The 18,823-nt window shown below is 54.5% G+C and overlaps 3 protein-coding genes and 1 pseudogene across 8 annotated transcripts in view; all 4 read left to right on the top strand.

Moving 5' to 3' along the window:
* The first annotated feature begins 97 nt into the window (after positions 1-97).
* CCDC159 (coiled-coil domain containing 159) lies at positions 98-6,026 on the top strand. 3 transcript variants are annotated; one of them, XM_015597898.2, is made up of 13 exons: positions 116-246; positions 1,654-1,772; positions 1,867-2,093; positions 2,826-2,859; positions 3,144-3,232; positions 3,323-3,404; positions 3,585-3,780; positions 4,346-4,413; positions 4,488-4,564; positions 4,914-5,035; positions 5,259-5,341; positions 5,686-5,799; positions 5,957-6,026. In XM_015597898.2, exons 1-13 carry the CDS (start codon positions 236-238, stop codon positions 5,959-5,961), a joined length of 1,227 nt encoding a protein of 408 aa, XP_015453384.1. In that variant the 5' UTR covers positions 116-235; the 3' UTR covers positions 5,962-6,026. The 3 variants fall into 3 exon arrangements, with proteins under 3 accessions (XP_015453390.1, XP_015453384.1, XP_024895832.1); XM_015597904.2 differs by lacking the exon at positions 1,654-1,772 and having other exon boundaries at positions 98-253; XM_025040064.1 differs by lacking the exons at positions 5,686-5,799; positions 5,957-6,026 and having other exon boundaries at positions 4,488-4,549; positions 4,914-5,396.
* A 135-nt stretch (positions 6,027-6,161) lies between these two features.
* PLPPR2 (phospholipid phosphatase related 2) lies at positions 6,162-15,210 on the top strand. Of its 4 annotated transcripts, none has more exons than XM_015597882.2 (10): positions 6,162-6,697; positions 8,006-8,126; positions 8,927-9,007; positions 9,908-10,096; positions 10,225-10,360; positions 11,433-11,704; positions 12,575-12,751; positions 13,293-13,415; positions 13,737-13,788; positions 13,908-15,210. In XM_015597882.2, the coding sequence occupies exons 3-10, from the start codon at positions 8,942-8,944 to the stop codon at positions 14,249-14,251; spliced, it is 1,359 nt and encodes a 452-aa protein (XP_015453368.1). In that variant the 5' UTR covers positions 6,162-6,697; positions 8,006-8,126; positions 8,927-8,941; the 3' UTR covers positions 14,252-15,210. The 4 variants fall into 4 exon arrangements, with proteins under 4 accessions (XP_015453368.1, XP_015453363.1, XP_006905909.1 ...); XM_015597877.2 differs by having other exon boundaries at positions 8,006-8,180; XM_006905847.3 differs by having other exon boundaries at positions 8,006-8,180; positions 13,293-13,399; positions 13,908-14,085.
* LOC112471684 lies at positions 10,678-10,801 on the top strand (annotated as a pseudogene).
* Positions 15,211-18,196: 2,986 nt separating the features above from the next.
* The window catches only part of SWSAP1 (SWIM-type zinc finger 7 associated protein 1), a 3,043-nt gene continuing 2,416 nt past the window's right edge, over positions 18,197-18,823 (top strand). Inside the window, exon 1 of the mRNA XM_015597959.1 lies at positions 18,197-18,202. Within this exon, the coding sequence (XP_015453445.1) occupies positions 18,197-18,202 (6 nt within the window). The remainder of the gene's footprint in view (positions 18,203-18,823) is intronic.

The raw sequence follows: 18,823 nt of genomic DNA, 5'->3' as shown, positions 1-18,823 counted from the left end.
TTCCGCCCCTCGTTGGGATTTTATCCAATTACACGGCGGCTCCTAAGACCTGCGAGCGGGAAGGCGCCAATGAGGCCCTCGGCTACATCGGAGGAGGCGGAGCTAAAATGCCAGCCACACCCCTCTCTGTGACTCTATCTTTGGTCTCCGTGCGTTTTAATGCGATGGTGTCCCTGCGGGATCAAATTTCAGCGTCACAGCTGGGGACTGGCTTCGCGGTCCCTGATGGGAGAGCATGAGCAGGTGGTATGTGGTAGGTGGGGATGGAAGGGAGTCGGGAGCCTGGCAGGTGCAGGATTCACGGCCCGAAGGGGCGGGGCGCATGCTAATAACCCCGCCCCTCCCCCCAAGAATTCTCCCGGGAGGAACGGCTGATGTGGGAAGGGGAGAGGTGCTCGACCGGGGATCTGCCTGCAGTTGGCCCTCAGAAATGCGTCTTCCCTTTTCCCCGCCGAGCCTCCCAGGGCTTTTATGGTCCCCAGGTTCCAGGTTCTCAGCGTGACATTAAAGGACGAATACTGAGCTTTCCGCTCCTGTATCTCAGGCACTGGTATGAATTAAGTTAGTCACAACAACCCCAAAACGTGGTAGTACGATATCTTATTTTTATAGTTGGGGACGCTGAGGCATGGAGAAGTTCAGTAATTCAACAACACACTGCTGGAAAGGGGCAGAGCGAGGATCTGAACCCAGGCCATCCAGCTAGAGGGTCTCTAGTGCCCACTGAAAAGTAGCCTAGAACATTTCAGGCAGAAGAATAACTCCTACATCACAGGATAAGTGTGAAGACCCAATAAGTGCTAAAGATGGTGCCCAATACTCAGTGAAGTGCTCAGAAAATATGAGTTTAAAAAAAGATTAAGGAAGATTTTACAGAAGGGATGCTGAGTAGGGTTTCAAAGGGTATATAGGAGTCTTTCTAGGAGGACTGGGCCGAGGAAGGACACCAGAGGGCCCAGCAAAGGCAGAAAAACAGAAAGTTCTATAGTGTGGCCTTCTGGCTGGGTGTGACCTTCACCTAGAAGTTTTTTCAGACGGCCCCAGGTGTCTCCATCTGTCAGCCCTGATTATGCTGGGACTGTAGGAGGTGTGGATATGAGACCCAGAGCTGAGATCTTTCCTGTTCCTAGCCTCATCTAGCACAGGCCTGGACCCCAATTCAGTTATTATTTATTGAACAGATATGTCCTGCCTCTCCCGTTCACACACTATGGTTCCCTTTTACCTGAGGAGCCAGATCCAAACTCCCCTGCTTGGTTTTCAGTGCCTTGCTTGAGCTGCCCTGCTAACATCCTGTTGCTTCCTCTTGGACCCTGCCTCCAGCCATCCTGAATTTACCGGCATAGAGGACATGGTTCTACACTTCCAAGCTTTCTCACATGATGTTTCCTTCCAGGAACACTCTTCCTGTAGGGACCAATATTAAGATCTCTTTTCCCTTTTAGGCTTCTCACTTTCTTCTGTGGGGTCTTCTGGGTTCTTTTCACTGCCCAACCGAAGCCCTGGGGCTGGGATCATCTTTCATCCAGCTCCTACCAAAACTGGGAGTCCCTGTATTCAGGGCTGAAGACTCTCTGGGGTGTCAAGGAGGGTCTGAAAGTGTGGGATATGGGAGCTGGTCTCAGTGCAGTCCCCTGTCCTCCCTATTTGAAGCGACCCTCTTCTGGCTGGCCTACCCCGGGACCCCGACTACTCTGTGCCCTGCTACTGCTCATCTTCCCCACCCTCCAACTCGTGTTTGGTTGCTAACAGGAAGTGCGACAAGTGCTGGGGTTCGTTGAGGGGCTGCCCCAGGGTGGGGGAGCTGGGAAGGGCTGCAGTGCTCTGGGCTAGCCCTCAGGAAGCCCTCACCCACCTTACCCCCAGGCGCTTCCTCAGACAAGACCGTGGACTATACGATTCACTGGTCCAGGACCCCAGAACCAGAGACTTTGGAAACAGCTGCTTCAGAAAACACAGTGACAAGTACAAACTGGAGGCCAGGGAGGGACTCGGGGCCTCAGTCGCATTGGTCTCCCCCCTTCTCCAACCCAGACTCGCAGGAGCACTGTAATGAGCAGGACCTTGTGAAGAGGCATCAGAGCATCACTAAGGTCACCCCCACCCGGGAAACCCCTTCCTGCTGCACTACAATTTACCGCTGCGGGTCTCAGGGAGGGGGTTGTGGGGGCAGGGAGATCTTCCTCAAGAACGCTCCCACGGTGTCTTCAGAACCCGGAACACTCCCAGTGCTCAGTAGACCTGTGTTGAAAATGTCTTAATGGATGAGGGAATTAATGGAATGGATGTACGATTGTGTGTCCTAACCTAGTGGGGTCTTGTCTGTGCTTGTCTCTGGGTGTGACTGCCTATGTGTCTGTGTGGTTGTGGGTCTGAGATGGGTACGAGTGGATGCTCTGGGTCTTACAACTTAAGAGTGCAAGGCTTGTGTCTGTGTGGCTACAATTGTGTTTTGACAACTGAGTGTGATTATACATTGCGTGCTGTTGGCGCTGCGTGCAGACATTGTCAACGCCATTTGCCCCTAAGGAGGAGGGCCATTTCCTAAGCCCAGGCCAGAGACAGGGCTTTGCAGGTGCATGCTGTCAAGGGCAGCCCACAGGCCTGCATACATAAGGGATAAGCCATACAAGTGTACTTCTGAGCACATGCAGGGCAGGGGAGGTGCCCAAATGTGCCTGGAGGCAGAATTGCCTGCACTTGGGGTCTGGTACACCCAGAACTCAACAGACTCAACTCATGTCCAAAACCCCTGCACTGGTTTGGGGTGAGCAAGGAGGCAGCCAGGGCTGAATTTCTACTGCCCTCATGTCCCCCTTCCCTAGAAGCCGTTGGAGACCAGCTCTTCCAAAGTCAAATGTAAGAATCCTCCCTCCCAACGAGACTATGTGCAAAAGACCTGCTGGTTCCTACTTCCACCCACAGCCCCTGCCTCCACAGCTGACTCTTGCCCCTGACCTTGCCCTCCATCCCTGTCCCTGTCCTTGACCCCTTCTCCTGCCTCTACCTTAACCTTGGTGGATCTCCACTCCTGATCTTGCCCCCTGCCTTTATCCCTACCCTAAGCCTCTGCTGACCTCTGCCCTGACCTTTCCCCTGCCCCCACCCCTTCCAGCCTGGCTGACCCTCACCTCTGTAAACAGATAAGTCCATCATGATGATATCTGACACCCAGAAGCTCCTGCGATGTGAACTGGAGTCACTCAAGAGCCAGCTACAGGCCCAGACCAAGGTGAGCCTCCTCGGCCAGCCCTGCCCCCAGCAACCTCTGTCCCTGTCCTCTGCTCCCTCCCATCTCCAGACCTAAATTCTTCCCCTACAGGCTTTTGAGTTCCTAAACCACTCAGTGACCATGTTGGAGAAGGAGAGCAGCTTGCAGCAAATCAAGATCCAACAGCTTGAAGGTGAGGACTGACCAAGGGTCAAGGTCATGCTGGAGGCTATTAGGGTTGAGTTAGGTCAGAGTGAGAGAAATGGGTAAGTCTGAGTTCAGGGTCAGGATCTGGCCAGGCTAGGGCAAGGCGGGTTCAAAACTGGGCTCAGGGTGTGGTTGGGGCTTAGTCAAGTTCCCATCATCTCTGCAGAGGTGCTGAATCCCACAAGCCGCCAGACAGAGAAGGAGGGACACAAGGGGGGCATGGAGCAGGGAAAGCAGGAGCTATATGGGGCCCTGGCTCAAGGCCTGCAGGGGCTGCAGAAGACCCTGCGTGACAGTGAGGAGGTGCAGCGAGCCCGTACTACCCGCTGCCTGCAGCTCCTGGCCCAGGAGATCCGGGACAGGTGGGTGTTGCTAGGCAGGCAGCCTGGAGGCTGTGGGAGGGAAGGGAGGCCGGGTTGAGGGAAATGGGACAGACCTGAGTAAGAGGGATGGGGAACCATGGAAGGCTTGAGGGATAAGAGGAGGGGAGGGCGGGGAGGGGGACAGGAGGCAGTATGTGTGTGTGGGAGACTGGGAGGCCAGAAGGCAGGAAAGAAAGGAAGCTGGAGGTGGAATGGGGAGAGTGGCCAGGGACTCAGGAAGCTGGGGAGTGGGGAGATTGAGGGGGGCCGAGGCTGGGGATATGGGAGGTGGGGGGCAGAGGCTGGGGAGATGGAGGCCAGGCAATGGGAGGCGGGAGGTCGGGAGGAGAGGACTTGGGCTGGGGGTGGGGGTGGAGAAATAGTTGTTTTGAGGGGAAAGGTGGTGAGCAGATGGGGAAAGAGGTCAGAGCCAGGGGGAATGGGTGGTGGTACAGATGGGAATATGGTAAGTGGGGGAGGCCTGAGGAGGCAAGTGGGCCAATGGGAGGCCAGAGGGCCAGACCCTGGACAGAGGCTGTGGGTCTAGGCTACACTGTTTCCTCAGCAAGAAGTTCCTGTGGGAGGAGCTGGAGCTGGTGCGGGAGGAGGTGACCTTCATCTACCAGAAGCTCCGTGAGTGCCTGGAGGCCAAAGCCAGGAGGGGGATCCTTCTGCGCCCCAGCTTCCCTGAGTCCCCTCCCCCACAGAGGCCCAAGAGGAGGAGATCACAGACAATCTAGTGAACATCCAGAAGATGCAGAAGACCCAGGTGAAGTGCCGCAAGGTGAGAGGGGAGGATGGTGACCCTGCATGAGTTGAGGGTGTGGTCATCTCTGCCAGCCTCCACCATCAGAATGGAGCCAGAAGGCCTGGGCTCAAATCTCAGCTCTGCCACTTACTGCTGTGTGATTGCGGGCAAGTTTCTTTACTTCTCTGGGCCTCAGTTACCTTATCTGTGTAATGCATATAACAACATATCCCTACCTGAAGGGATGGCTGCATGAACTGAGTGTTAAGCCCCTTGAGGGCAGCCTGGGATGCAATAGGTGCCATATAATGGTCACCTTGCACCATCAACATTATTATTACTACTGCTCTTCCCTCATTCCCTCCCACCCCACTCTGGGCCCCAGGTCCTGACCAAGATGAAACAGCAGGGGTGTGAGACATCCAACCGGCCGGAGACAGAGGACACTCCACTAGGAGGCAATGGCTCCTGGAAGAATGACCTCCAGAAGGAGCTGAGTGACATATGGTGATACCCAGCTCCCACTCTGATCTCTGACCCCTGACCCTCGTCTCCTCTGCCCTGCACCCAATCAGATCAAGCAGCAACTACCAGAACCTGGAACCCATCTGAGTCCAGGCCTCCATCTCCATCCGGGACTCCACTCCACCCTGACCCCCCAACATCCCGCTGCCCCAGCCCCAAGCAGCCCAGAGTCACCCAGGGCTCCCAGCTCCCCATCTCCCCACAGGTCCGCTGTGCATGTGCTGCAGAACTCCTTTGATGGCCTCACCTTGTCCTCGGGGAACCGCCCCAGGGCTGCAAGCCTCAGGGGTGAGGGAGTGGAGCCATGCTCCAGGTTGTGGGGGTCATTCTCCAGGTTGTGGGAGTCACTCTCCAGCTTCACACATGGAGGTTGTGTTCAGAGGCCATAGTGGGGGTCACATTAAGGAGTCCCTTGAGGTTTCATTTAGGGGGGTCACTCAGGGTCTCCAGGATCTTTTTTAAAGGCTCGATGGGGTAAAATTCAAGGGTTATTGAGATCATGATTTGGTGTTACATTGGGTCACATTCAAGGAACATGATCAAGGGACACTGGCCCATATTCAGAGGTCGCTCAAAGGTCACATCCAGGATTTGTGCATAGAGGGCCAGAATGGCACCTGTCCCTCCTGCAGGCTACAAGGGACACAGATGTCTGAGCCCTCCACTCCCCTCCTGGGACTCGGACTCGGACTCGGACCAGGACCCTTCCCAGCCACCGTTCAGCAAGAACCGCTCCTTCCCACCTGGTGTGGCTCCTCCCCTGCCCCACCCGCCCTGCCCCTCCTAGCCCGCCCTGGAATCCCACAGTATGGATCCTCCCAACCTAGGCACCTGCGTCCTGATCCCCCGCCCTGGGATCCCCTGGACCAGGCCGGGCCCTTACCCACCATCTCTTCCCCACAGCCTGAGCAGTCGGGACTGCTCTCCCTGAAGACCCCTCCAGAGAGAAAATAAACTAGCCGAGACCCTCCTCCACCTGTGAACTGTTGCTCCTGCTGCTTCCTGTGCCTGAGAACGACTCCTCCCCCATTTACTTCTCAGTGTTGGGGAGGGGCTTTTTGGGACGTATGGGCCTAGGGTCAGAGGACAGTGTGAGGCCATATTAATATATGACAAGGTCAGGGGTTAGTCTGTCCAGATATGAGTGGCCAGACAGACTCTTTCACACTAACCACCTACCTTCCCTTCTGGGGTGCCCTGGCGATTTGGCCTGCTGCCCTTACTGCCCAAATGGGGAAACTGAGGCCGGGAGAGCGAGCGTCGCAGCCCAGAGTCACGCTCTGATGCTCCGCCCTCTTCTTTCTCTTAGCACCTCCCCTCACCCAGAGCCCTCCCTCTCAACCTCCATCCTTCATTCTCTCCCTAATCTATTCTAACACGCCCTTCCCCAAAGAACAACCGAGGCCCCGCCCCGGATCCTGCTAATGAGATGTTGCGAGGCCCCGCCCAAGGAGTTATGCAAATAAGGCTCCCGGAGGCCCCGCCCCTCGCTCCGCCGAGGAGTCTGCGCCGCGCGGACCCGGGCATACAGCTATTCCATCTGTTCGTCCGCCAGCCAGCCAGGCCAGCCGTCAGTCTGTCCGTCCCGCAGTGCCGGTGAAGTCTAGGAGGATCGAGGGCTCAGGCAGCAGCAGTCCCGACCCGGTGAGGGAGAGGGTCTTGGGGCGCCCCCTGTACCCTCTTTCGCGGGCTTCCGACCCTTGGTCTGTCTGTCTGGCCCGGGTTCGGTTCTGCGGATGGAGTCCCATGCGGGTCCAGCGTAGGGATGAAGGGGGGCGGGAGGCGGCGAGCCGGAGCTTAGGGACCGGGTTGGGGGAGGGGAGTGTGGGGAGAGGACCCTGGGCTTGAGAAGCTAAGCAGTGGTGGTGAGGGTGACTGTGATTGTGGAGTTGTCATTATGTGTCAGTGCATGATTGTGTAATTGTCATTGTGTGTCTGTATAGCTGTCATTGTGTGGCTTCTGGAGTGTCCGTGTGATGTGTGTGTGACTGTCTCCCGTGGCTGTCATTGTGTGAGTGTCATAGTGGGTATCACTCTATGGTGTGTGTGTGTGTGTGTGTGTGTGTGTGTGTGTGTGGCTATGTCACTGTAACTGCTATCACTGTGATTGTGTGGCTCTCTTGACGTCTGTATGGTTGTGTCAATATGACTGTCATTGTGTGGCTGCTGTTGTGTGTTCCCTTCTGATGTTGTATGGGGGGCCATTTTTGCGTTCTAGTGTGTGGCTGATCATGCGCCTTTCTTGTGTGGCTCTGTGTATGTCTGTCATGGTCCATGTATGTGTCCTTGTGTGGCCATGTGGCTGTGGTCGTGGATGGCACTGTGTATCTCTTATGGCTGTCAGTGTGAATGAGAACTGTTAATTTGTGTGATTGTCACTGAATTGGGGGTGTGACACTGTAACCAGTTCTCTCACCCCTATTGTGTGTGGTGACTCTTTTTGATGTGAGTCTTAAGGGTGCTGGCAGCCCTGAGTCCACCTCCCTGACGGTGGTGGGTGAGGGCTCACGTGGGGCTATGTGTGGAGCTCTGAGGTGTGTGAAGGACCTCCTGTTGTGTCCTCACGACTGTGTATGTGTGTGTGGAGGGGAGTTGTTTGATCTGTGTGGGTGTCTGTGCATACTGTGCCGTGTGTTTGAGTATGCATTTATGTGTGTAGTGGGTGTTGGGCACCTGTCTGAAACAGCAGGCTTGTCTTGTTCACCGCTGGGATGGCACCCAGCAAAGTGCCTGGAACCCAGCAGGCACTTGGTCCATATTGCTGAGATGGATGAATACTGGGCCATGGTGTGTGTGTGCGGGGGGAGGGGCTTTGGCGGGGGACAGAGTCTGTGGCTGAGTTGTATACTCTGGGGGCGACAGTGTGGGTGATTGTCTCTGGGAGGGTGAAGGAACCACAGCCAAGTACATCTGGGACCCCTGGTGACCCTTACCCCACATGTCGCACTGCAGAGCAAGCCTTGTGGATGGAGTACTTGACCCAGAGTGCTTACCCTCACCTGCCTGGGCCTCAGTTTCCACATCTGTGCAATGGGGGTGACCATCCCTTCCCTGGTGGCCACCAGGAGCAGCTGTGAGTCCGTGGGCGTGGCGGCTGCCTGTGGGAAGCCATAGGGCCCTTTCACAGGTGAGGCCAGGCTGGGGGAATGGGTCAAGCAGGTGTGACTCTGTTAGCCCCTCAGTTCTAGGGGTAGAAGAGATAGCCCTCTAGTCATACAGGGTGGCAGATGGGCTGGAAGGAGGTAGAAAGGGAGAGGCAGCTGGGGAGAAGGAGAAGGAGGGCCTGGCCATTGGCAATGAACCACAGGGACAGAAGAGAGGCACCTGTGGGCCATGGGTGAAGGGGCTCAGGGGAGGGGCCCAGTGTGGGTGGGGGACATAGAGCATGGAGTCCCCTGTAAAGCATGTGGGGAAAGAGGATAGGGTCTCCTAAAAACTGGTAGGGGTGAGGACTTTTATAAATGGATCCTTCTCTATGGGGGAGGGGTCCCCATTAAACTAGGGAAGTCTCTTCTAAAGGCCAAGGGGAGGGGTCCTGCTTGGTTGGGAGGAGAGGCCCTTCTGAAAGTATGGGGTCAGAATCTCTTATGTAGACTGTAGGGGGTGAAGACCACTAGGGAATCTAGGGTTCCCCCCACACAGGCTGAGCTGAGCAGATTGTGTCAGGGGAGGCTGATGCCTCCTACAGGCAGAGGCAGGGCCAAGACCTGGATATGCAGAGGCCAGGTCTGAAGACTCAGGGGGTGGAGCCAGAGCTCCTTGGCAGTCCTCTGGGGGGCCATGGGTGTGGCCAGAGGACTCCATGGGGGCCAGTGATCTGAGCCTCCCCCTAGGCCCCACCCCTGCCACCCCACGCCCTCCCCACCTCCACAGGCCCCAGCCTTCACCATGGCAGGAGGGAGACCTCAGCTGAAAAGGAGTTTCTCCATCATTCCCTGCTTTGTCTTCGTAGAGGTGAGGAGCCCCATACCTCCCTCAGACTCTCAATGGGAAGGGGGTTTACCTGTCTGTCTGTCCCCTCTATGCCTAACCTCAGTCTCCCTCATCCTGGCTAGGTCCCTACCTGGACCTATTTTTCCATCTCTCTGGCTCCAGTCCTGCCTTCTCTCTCCCTGATCTCTCACTCCCTGTCTCTCTGGGGAGTGAGAATGCTGTTCCCTTTCTCTTGAGCTTGCACTCAGAAGTGGCACTTCCCAGGTTCTGATCCTGCTCTGTCCATCCTTACTGCGGGACTCTGGGCACTTCACATATCCTCCTGAGCCTTGGTTTCCTCTTCTGTCAAATGGGCATACTTAGAGTCCCTCTTTCCTAGGGCTGTTACGAAGGTAAAATGTATTCATTCACAGAAGGGATGTAGTATGACACCTCACCCACAATTAGGGTTATACCTGTGGTAGCTCGTTCTACTAGTAGTATTATTTCTTCCCCTGGTGATCTGTCACTCTGCCACCCACTGTGTCTGTGTGTCTCTGGCCTAGTCCCAGCCATGTCCTCACTCTCTCTGCCCAATCCCATCTCTTCTCTCCTCTATTCTACCATTCTAGTCCCTTCTCTTTCTCGTCTTTGCTTTTTCTCTCTCTCCTCTTCCCTCTTCTCTCTTTCACCTCCACTTTTGTCTTCTCTTTCTTTCCATTTCCGTCTCCATCTCTTTCTTTGTGTCTCCCAGACCCTGACCCTTCTCTCCCCACTTCCCCCCCTCTCTGTCTCTCTCACTCTTTATCTCCTTCAGTCTTGATCACTCTCTGTTTCCATGTCTCTGTGTGTCTCTCTCTCCCTGTCCCCAGCTCAGGCCTGACCCTCACTCTTCTCTCTCCATCTCTCTCCATCTCTCCCTCCACCCTGACTGGGCGGCAGTCGGTGCTGCTGGGCGTGGTGGTCCTGCTTGCTTACCGCCTGGAGTTCACGGACACCTTCCCTGTGCACACCCAGGGCTTCTTCTGTTATGACAGTACCTACGCCAAGCCCTACCCAGGGCCTGAGGCTGCCAGCCGAGCGCCTCCTGCACTTATCTACGCCCTGGTCACCGCTGGACCCACCCTCACGGTGAGATTGGGGGTAGTTTTAGTAGACTATGGGAGGACCTCCCAGGAGGCAGGAGGGCCAGGTGGGGGGAGGTAGGCAGAGGGCTGGGTTTGAAGGCCAGGAAGACCCTGTCTTGGTCTCACCCACAGATCCTGCTGGGGGAGCTGGCACGTGCCTTTTTCCCCGCACCACCCTCAGCCATCCCCATCATCAGGGAGAGCACCATCGTGTCTGGGGCCTGCTGCCGCTTCAGCCCCCCACTGAGGAGGCTGGTCCGCTTCCTGGGTGAGTGACAGGACCAGGGGTCAGCCACACAAAGGCATATGGGCCAGGCTCATCCATAATCAGGATTCCGGGGTAGGGGAGGGCCTAGAATTGCCATAATGGCACCTTCAGGGGCAAAGAGGGACTTGGGCTCGGGCCAGGCATAATAGAGGTATTAGGGACATGGGTGGGGCCTAAACCAACCATGATGGCAACTGTAAGAGGAGGGCCCCAGATTGCCACAAGGAGAATCTCATAAAAAGGGGACACAAGCTCAGGCCAAACACCATGGAGCCCCAGGGAGATGAGACCTAAGCTGTGCATTAAATGTAGTCCCAGTCTACGGCCATGCTACCCTGAGCAAGCCTGATCCCGTCTGATCTCGGAAGCTAAGCAGGGTTGAGTCGGGCCTAGTTAGTACTTGAATGGGAGACCACCTAGGAAGACCAGGTGCTATAAAAAATTAAAAATCAATCAATAAATAAGGGATTGTAAGCTGACAAGGTCCTTGCAATCTGTGAGGTCAACCAAGGGTTGTCTCGCCTAAAAAACAAACAAACAAACAAACAAACAAACAAATAAATAAATGTAGTCCCAGCCACAATGGGTAGGGGAGGGGGCACGGCTTATCCGTAATGGTGATCCCTCTGGGAGGGGATTAGAGGAGATCCAGCTCTGGCTTATTGGTTATCCAAGGGATAAGTTATCAACTCAGTAATAGCATTTCCAGGGCAGGTATAAGCAGGCCCAGAAATGCCATCAGGGCAGTCCAAGGAGGTCCCAGGCATGAGCCCAGTCCTGATGTAATGCTGTTGAGGGGTCCCAGCCCAGCTCTAATGGGGTTACAGGGGAGGGTCTACTCCTGACGTAGTGGTGATCCCAGAGAGACGGAGGCAGGAGACCCATAGTGCCCCCATGGTCACCCAGCTATAATGAGGTATGTATGGCATTAAAGGGAGTCCCAGGTGCTTTAATGGTGGTCACCGGAACAAGGAGACAGGGACCCAGAAGAACCATAAGTGGTCTCACAAGAGGAGGGCCACTGGAGCGTCAGCCCCCTCCCCATGAACTCTTTCTCCCTCTCCACCCCCAGGGGTCTACTCCTTCGGCCTCTTCACCACGACCATCTTCGCCAACGCGGGGCAAGTGGTGACCGGCAACCCCACACCGCACTTCCTGTCCGTGTGCCGCCCCAACTACACGGCCCTGGGCTGCCCGCCGCCCTCACCAGACCGGCCAGGGCCCGACCGCTTTGTCACCGACCAGGGTGCCTGCGCCGGCAGCCCCAGCCTGGTGGCCGCTGCGCGCCGTGCCTTCCCCTGTAAGGACGCTGCCCTTTGCGCCTACGCAGTCACCTACACGGCGGTGAGCCCCGGAATGGGAATGTGGCAGTGCGGGGTGGCCAGCAGGCAGGAGGCCACCTGGGCTGAGCCCTCAGTTCCTTCCCCCGGTGAGGCCATGCCCCAGCTCTCTAACTCCTCCAGACCCTGGTCACGCCCCTGAGTCTGAGTATGTTGGGGTTCTTGACTGCACCTCTTGGTGTCTGGCCACGCCTCCTGACCCAGTAATGCCAGGGCCAAGGGAGGCTGTTGACTCGCCTCTGCGGGTCGAGGACACTGTCCCTGGAGCCTAGCCATGTCTCCAGGATGCTACAGGTCCTGGATATTGGCCAGGAGACTGGGTGAGTGGGCTTTCGACTCCATGCCCTGTTGCCCATGTACCCCCACCCTTTATCTTCGCCCTTTGTTTTCCTGGCTATGTCCTTGACTCGACTCTGCTGGGACTTGCTGACTCTTCCCGCTTTTCCCTGGTTGCACCCCCTATTACTTTGATTCCATGCTTCTAACTCTGTCAGATGTCCCATGGAATTTGGGGATTCAACCTCCCGGAGCTCCTGGACCTGTCCTTTGGGCCCTGGCTCCACTCTTTGGTTCTGTGGCCACACCCTAGCCCAGCAAGTGACCGATCCCTGAGAAACTCAGCCCCAGAGGCATTCCACTGCTCTCTGGTGATTTGGCCATGCCCCCATCCCTGAAGGGCCCTCTGGGGATCCATGACTCTATCCCCTGAACTCCTGTCCCCTGACTCTGTTCCCTGGAGTGCCTAACCACATCCTCTGGCCCTGGCCAGTGCCAATCCTGGGGATTCTGGACGTGCCCCCAGCCCAAAATACAGTGGCCACTTGGGTTTGGCAACTGTGCCACCTGTATCCCCTGATGGGTCTGGCTCCCACAGATGTACGTGACATTGGTGTTCCGTGTGAAGGGCTCCCGCCTGGTCAAACCCTCACTCTGCCTTGCTCTGCTGTGCCCCGCCTTCCTGGTTGGCGTGGTCCGCGTGGCTGAGTACCGCAACCACTGGTCTGATGTACTGGCCGGCTTCCTGACTGGGGCGGCCATTGCCATCTTTCTGGTGAGCTCCCTTCACACTCATCCTGGTATGGGAGACCCTCCTTCAGCTCCCTGACCCAAGAGACAGGGCTGCATGATGGTGAAGAGTGTGGACTGTGTGACCTTGGATGAGACCTTTAACCTTTCCTTGCCTGGATGTTCTCATCTGTGAAATGGAACAACAGAACAGGGACCAGAGTGAGGCAAGTGAGGTACTCGCTTTGACTATAAAATTTAAGGAGGTGGTAAAACACTCAGTAATCCAGATAAGTAATATTTTAATAAAACCCTTTTTAAAATCAAAATTAATGTAATAAATAAAAAATTTAAATAAAGGCAGGATCAAATCCTGCCCTTGCACAACCTAGCCTTACTTGCCTTCTCCTAGTCTCGGCCCTGTAGAATAAATAATAGTAGCTACCTCTTAGTAAAGTGGAAAGAACTATTCTTAGCACACAGTAAGTACTATAAAAATGTTAGCCATCTTTGAAAGCCTGAGCCTTAGTTTCCTTATCTGAAAAATGGGCCTCGGGCCTCAACATGCTTCTCACCTTGTGTCCCAGGTCACCTGTGTCGTGCACAACTTTCAGAGCCGGCCGCCCTCCGGCCGAAGGCTCTCCCCCTGGGAGGACCTGGGCCAAGCCCCCACCATGGACAGCCCCCTCGAAAAGTTAAGTGTGGCCCAGGTAAGGGGGGCCGGGGGCTGCTCCCGGCTGGAGAGGGTGGTGGGTGGAAGAGGACCAAGGAGGCAAGGAGTCGGGCAAAAGGTGGGGGGGTCCTAGGGCCATGGGGAGGTGGGGGGACGGCCCATCTCTGTGGACATAGGTCCTGGGAGATAGTCCCACCTAGGTGAAGGGTATGCCACCTTCCTCCCTGCCAAGGGAACATGGTTAGTCCTGAGGATCTGGTTGTCTTTTCCATCGGGCTCTCTACCCAATGAGCTCCTTGTGCTGTGGCCAACAGGCCCAGGGGGCCGCTAGCCCCATCCTTCTGCCTCTTTGTCTCAGGAACCCGAGGCCTGCAGGCCGCATTCGACACCGGCACGGCTCACCCCATCCAGTGAGTGTCGAGGGAGTGGGGGGATAAATGGGGAGACTTCCAGATGGCGGTCACTGCCACAGAGGTCTCACCTCCTCCCAAGCTTTCTGACCCCCTGACTTCTGATCCCTGACCCCCAGAGCCGCAGAACTGCGCCCGCCGTGGCCACCTGATCCCCAGCTGCGTGTCCTCCAGGGCTCCAGCCATGTGTTCGTCGCCCCGTGTGCCCCGCCCTCGATTGAGGTCTGAGCCAACACCCCTGCCATTGCCCCTGCCTCTGCCAGCACCAACCCCCAGCCAGGGTCCCTCACCTTCCTCTCCTGGGCCTGGGGGGCCGGGCGGGGGTGGTGGACGTGGCCGGAAACTGCTGCTGCCCACACCCCTGCTTCGGGACCTATACACCCTTAGCGGACTCTATCCCTCCCCCTTCCACCGGGACAACTTCAGCCCTTACCTGTTTGCTAGTCGTGACCACCTGCTGTGAGGCCTGACCACTACCCAGAATCTGCCCAGTCCCCGTTTCTTCCCTGCCACACGTGTGTGTGCGTGTGCCATGTGAGTGCCAAAGCCCCTGTCCCCAAACCAGCCAGGCCCAGACATCAGAGGATGGCTGGAAGGACATTTGGGGGATCCCCCCTCTTGCCCTCAGGGACATCTAAGTGGGCATAATTGGAAGGTGGGCCCTTGCCCCCTAGGATTGCCCTTTTAAGGTCTGAATCCTGACCCTATTGGCCATTGCCAAGCCAATGGGAGCCTCCAGTTCTCTAAATTCTAACCAAAAGTTTACCTTAGCCAATGGGAGCCTCATTCTCAATTCTTCGAATCCTCAGGCAAGAGGGCAACTCTAGCGTCTGAACAACCAATATGAGTCCTTGGTTTTCGGAATTTCTAGGGTGGGTGGGTATGATTCCAGCCAATGGGGGACCACCCATGTCAAAGCCTGTGCTAAATTGAGAAGGGAGGCGAGGTTATCCTTTCTCACTGGGTCCTCTTGCCTCAGAATCAGAATCCTGCCAGAGGGTGGGGGCAGGCTCCCCCATGGTAGGGTCCTTGGGGCATCCCTTCCCCTCTCAGTTCCTCCCCCAAGTGTACCGTCTCACCCAGTCCCTCCTAACTCCCTACTTATGCAGGGTGTGTCCATTTCAGAGGTTTGAGGATTCAGGGTGCTGTATCCCCTTGCCTGTGCCCAGGTCACCCCCAACTCTTCTGTTATTTATTAGATTTGTGAGAAAGGACTTCTTTTTTCTTGGAAACTGCCCCCCCTGTTCTTCACACTGTACCCCTGTGCCTCAGCCTCATGCAGGTGTGCCAACGTGGGGGGCATGAGTGGAGCAGAGAGGGGGCTCCCCAACCTTGGGGCATCCAAAGGCAGTGGGAAGAGGAAACACTGCCTCCCTTTCCTGCCTCCTCCTCATCTTTAATAAAGACCTGTTTGTAACAGAAAACCGGCCACCTGCCTTCCTCCCCTGAGTGGCAGAGTGTGGAAGACTTGAATTGTGGGGCTAGGTGTTGGTGAGGCTAGGTGTGAGTATATTGTCACAGTGTATCTGAGAGTGACTGTGGAGAGGTAGTGTGGGGCCGTGGGGCCAGCAAGTTGGATTTAAAACTTGCATCAACATTTCCTGGCCTCAGGAAACTTAATTAACTTCTCTGTGCCCTCGTTTCTTCATGTCAAATGCAGATTCACAAGCCATATGTAAGGCACACAAATCCACAGTGAGGGGCCTCACATGGCTATCTTCCCCAGGCAGCTGGCCTGTTTCTGACTGTGGCCAAGGTGCGGAGAGCACAGAGAATAGGGTGAGGGCACTCAGAGGGTCCTGATTGTGAAGGGAGATGCTGAAGGCAGTAGGAACCTCTAAGCCAAACCCCTGGCAATACGGATGAAAGCAGGGGTTCTGATTGTGATGCTGTGCTGAAGACCCAGAGGAGACCAGGGAGAGTAGGAGGGGCAGGAAGCCACAGACACCTCACCACCATCATGGCTCCGAGGGCCAGTCAGGGCATGGAGTCATCCAGGGACTAGGAAAGGGGAGTCTGCTGCCCCTCTCCCCTCATTTATTCATTCATCAAATAGCATGGAGAACCTACTGTGTGCCAGGTGCTGTGTAGTTAGATACAGGAGCTGTAGCAGTGAACTGAATAGACACAAATTTCTGTCCTCGTGGCACTCATATTCTAACATGTAAGAGACAGACAATAAACAAGGTATAAAAGCTATATACAGAGCCATAATTCCAAACTTCAAAAAGGTCCGAAAACCAAAATTTTTTTTCATAACTCATTTGTGGCAAAAACCTGACCCGAACTGACATGAAGTTATTATAGCTTCATTTATTTAACTTAACATGAACATTCTTATATTTCATTGCAGATAAAGTGTTGATTTGGGGGTGCTATCCCAGGCCCCACCAGGGCTGTTTTGCAGTAAATAGAATTTACACCATAGTACCTTTCAAAAATCTGAAAAAATTTGAATTCCAAACTCTAGGGTCAAGGATTTAGGTCAGGGATTCGGATCTCTGATATGTTAAACATTGATAAGTGATAAGGACAAAACTCAAACTAGAGGACACAATGGGACAACTGTGGGACAGGGAGTTATTTGCTAAGAACATACCCGGGGTGAGGGAATAGCATTCCAGGCAAAGGGAAGAGCAAGCATGAAGGCCATGAGGTGGTCAGGGAACGAGAGATGGGGAGGTGGTGGGCCTGATTGTGGGCCACAGGGAATGAGAAGAGAGCATGAAAGAGCTGAAGGCAGAGGAGGGACAGAATCATGGAGCCTCTTGCTTTACCGACCAAAGCTCCTGTTTTCAGGGCTCGCACTCCTGAGACTGGTGGCCCCACCTGTCGCACAGGGCCTCCATGCGGACCAGGGAGGAAGCAAAGTTTCAGCACGGCGGACAGCACCTCGGCCAACGCAGTTGGTGCTGTCCACGGTTCTGATGTTAAGCGCGGGCCAAGAAAGTGCAAAACGGGGGCTGCAGGACACAAAGAAGTGTCTAGGCCCTCTGTGAAGGCGGATAACAGCAGCCTAGCACATGCAGATGTCTCACCTGAAATGTTCTTTCCCCACGTATCTGCATGGTTCACTCACTACCTTCAAGCCTTTTCTTAACTGTCAACTTCTCATTGAGACCTGCCTCTACCATCCTATTCAAAATTGCATTAAAAAAACAAAACAAACAAACAAACAAAAAACTGGACCTCTCAAGTCCCCTTCTTTACCTGTACAAACATTTTTTTTTGCATGCACTTAACATCTGCTCATAGACTATTTAAATTCCTCCTTATGCTTAGTGTCATTATCTTCTCCCTCACTAGGATGTCAAGTCAGAGGCTTCATTTTCTGTTCACCGTTGAGTCCCCAGTGCCCAGAACAGGGCCTGACACACAGTAGGTGTTCAATAAATATTTGTTAAGTGAATTAACTGGAGGGTGTTGATAAGCAAGGGAGAAGCATAGACTGACCCTGAGCCATCCGCTTCCCCATCCCCTCACCCATTGATTCACCTTTCTCCAGGGAGCTCCTCTTTGTTAAGCGTCCTTCTTTCAGGACATAAAGACAGGGTTCTGAGAAGTGAGAGAGAGAAATACTGTTTTCATGAGAGATATGCCAAGTGACAGGGTTCTGAGAAGTGAGAGAGAGAAATACTGTTTTCATGAGAGATATGCAGAGCATCTCTCTGCCAATGTACTCACTCAGCCTACATTTACAGGCATCTACTGCGTGCCAGGTGCTCTTTTAGAAGCAAGGGACCCAGCAGTGAACAAAAGAAAGACCCTACCCTGGTGGAGGTAACATTCTAGTGAGGAGAGAGGCAATAAAATAAATACATAATGTTGAAAGTGATGTTATTTGAAGATAAATAAAGATAGATAAGCCTGAAGGAGTGAAGGGTGTGCGATTTTGCACAAGTGGTCAGGAAAAGCATCTCTGAGTATGTGACATTTGAGCAGAGACTTGAATGGAGTAGAAAAATGAGCCACAGTAATATCTGGAAGCTGAGTGCTTTAGGCAGGGGAACAGCAAATGCAAAGGACCTGAGGTGGGGCTGTGTTCAGAATGCTCCCATGTATGTAACTGTATGATACAGGTGTCACTACTGGGTGCTTGTGGATTTGGAGTATTGCAAAATGAGGTGAATCTTGGGTTGTGTATATGTTGGGGGAGGGCGATTCGGATCTCTGATATGGCAGTGTAACAGTGTACCTTAACTCTGTATGTACAGAAATATCTGCAGGAACACTAGCTGAAAGGAAACGTGTGTGTGTGTGTGTGTGCGCGCGCGTGCGGTAGTGGCAATGGCACATAGTTGTATCAGTGTTCTGGTGTGTGTGCCCTTAAGGGAAGGGTGCGGGGGTGGGAATGTGGGAGAGAGTGTGTATGGGATGCTTTGTGTCAGGATAGGATAGGGCTGTGAACATGTGGGTGATGGGGATTCTGGAAATGGAAAAAATGCAGAGATGCCATGATGTGTGTGTCTGTAGAGGGGTGTGGGAGTACTCGGCTGTGTGAGTGGGTGTATTGGGGGATGTTGTGAAGACGTGTATCTGGTCCCAGAAAGAGAAAAAGCCCAGGAAATCTCAATTCCGCCCTGCTTCTGGGTCTCCTGGCAACTGCACTACTTTGAAGTTACCAGGAGACAGAGTTACCAGGGCAACAGGGGCATGAGTGGCAGCTCTGGGGCGAAGTCTGGGTGAGGAGCCTTAGCCAGTGATCACTTGATTACTCACCTTGTTCCTCCTCTCCCAGTTTCTCATCAACCCTACCTTTCTTTCTTCATTCATTTATTTAATGAGCATATACTGAGAATCTACAATGAGCTAGTCACTGTTCTGGATGCTGGAGTTACCGAGTGAACAAGGCACACAGGTCCCTGCCATGGCTCTCCCTCAGTCTCCCAGCCCCTGTCTCTTTGTTTCTCCTGGCTCCTTTTTTGTTATATGATGCTGCCTCCCCCCTCCCCCATCCCTAGCAGGACCTAAGGAGTCCCCAGGCCAAAAAAGAATCCAGTTGAGCTCACTCACAGACCCTTGGAGAGCTTTTGAT

The sequence above is a fragment of the Pteropus alecto genome, unplaced genomic scaffold, assembly GCF_000325575.1.
Source record: "Pteropus alecto unplaced genomic scaffold, ASM32557v1 scaffold761, whole genome shotgun sequence".
NCBI classification, from domain to species: domain Eukaryota; kingdom Metazoa; phylum Chordata; class Mammalia; order Chiroptera; family Pteropodidae; genus Pteropus; species Pteropus alecto.
This window is presented reverse-complemented; position numbering and strand designations above follow the sequence as displayed.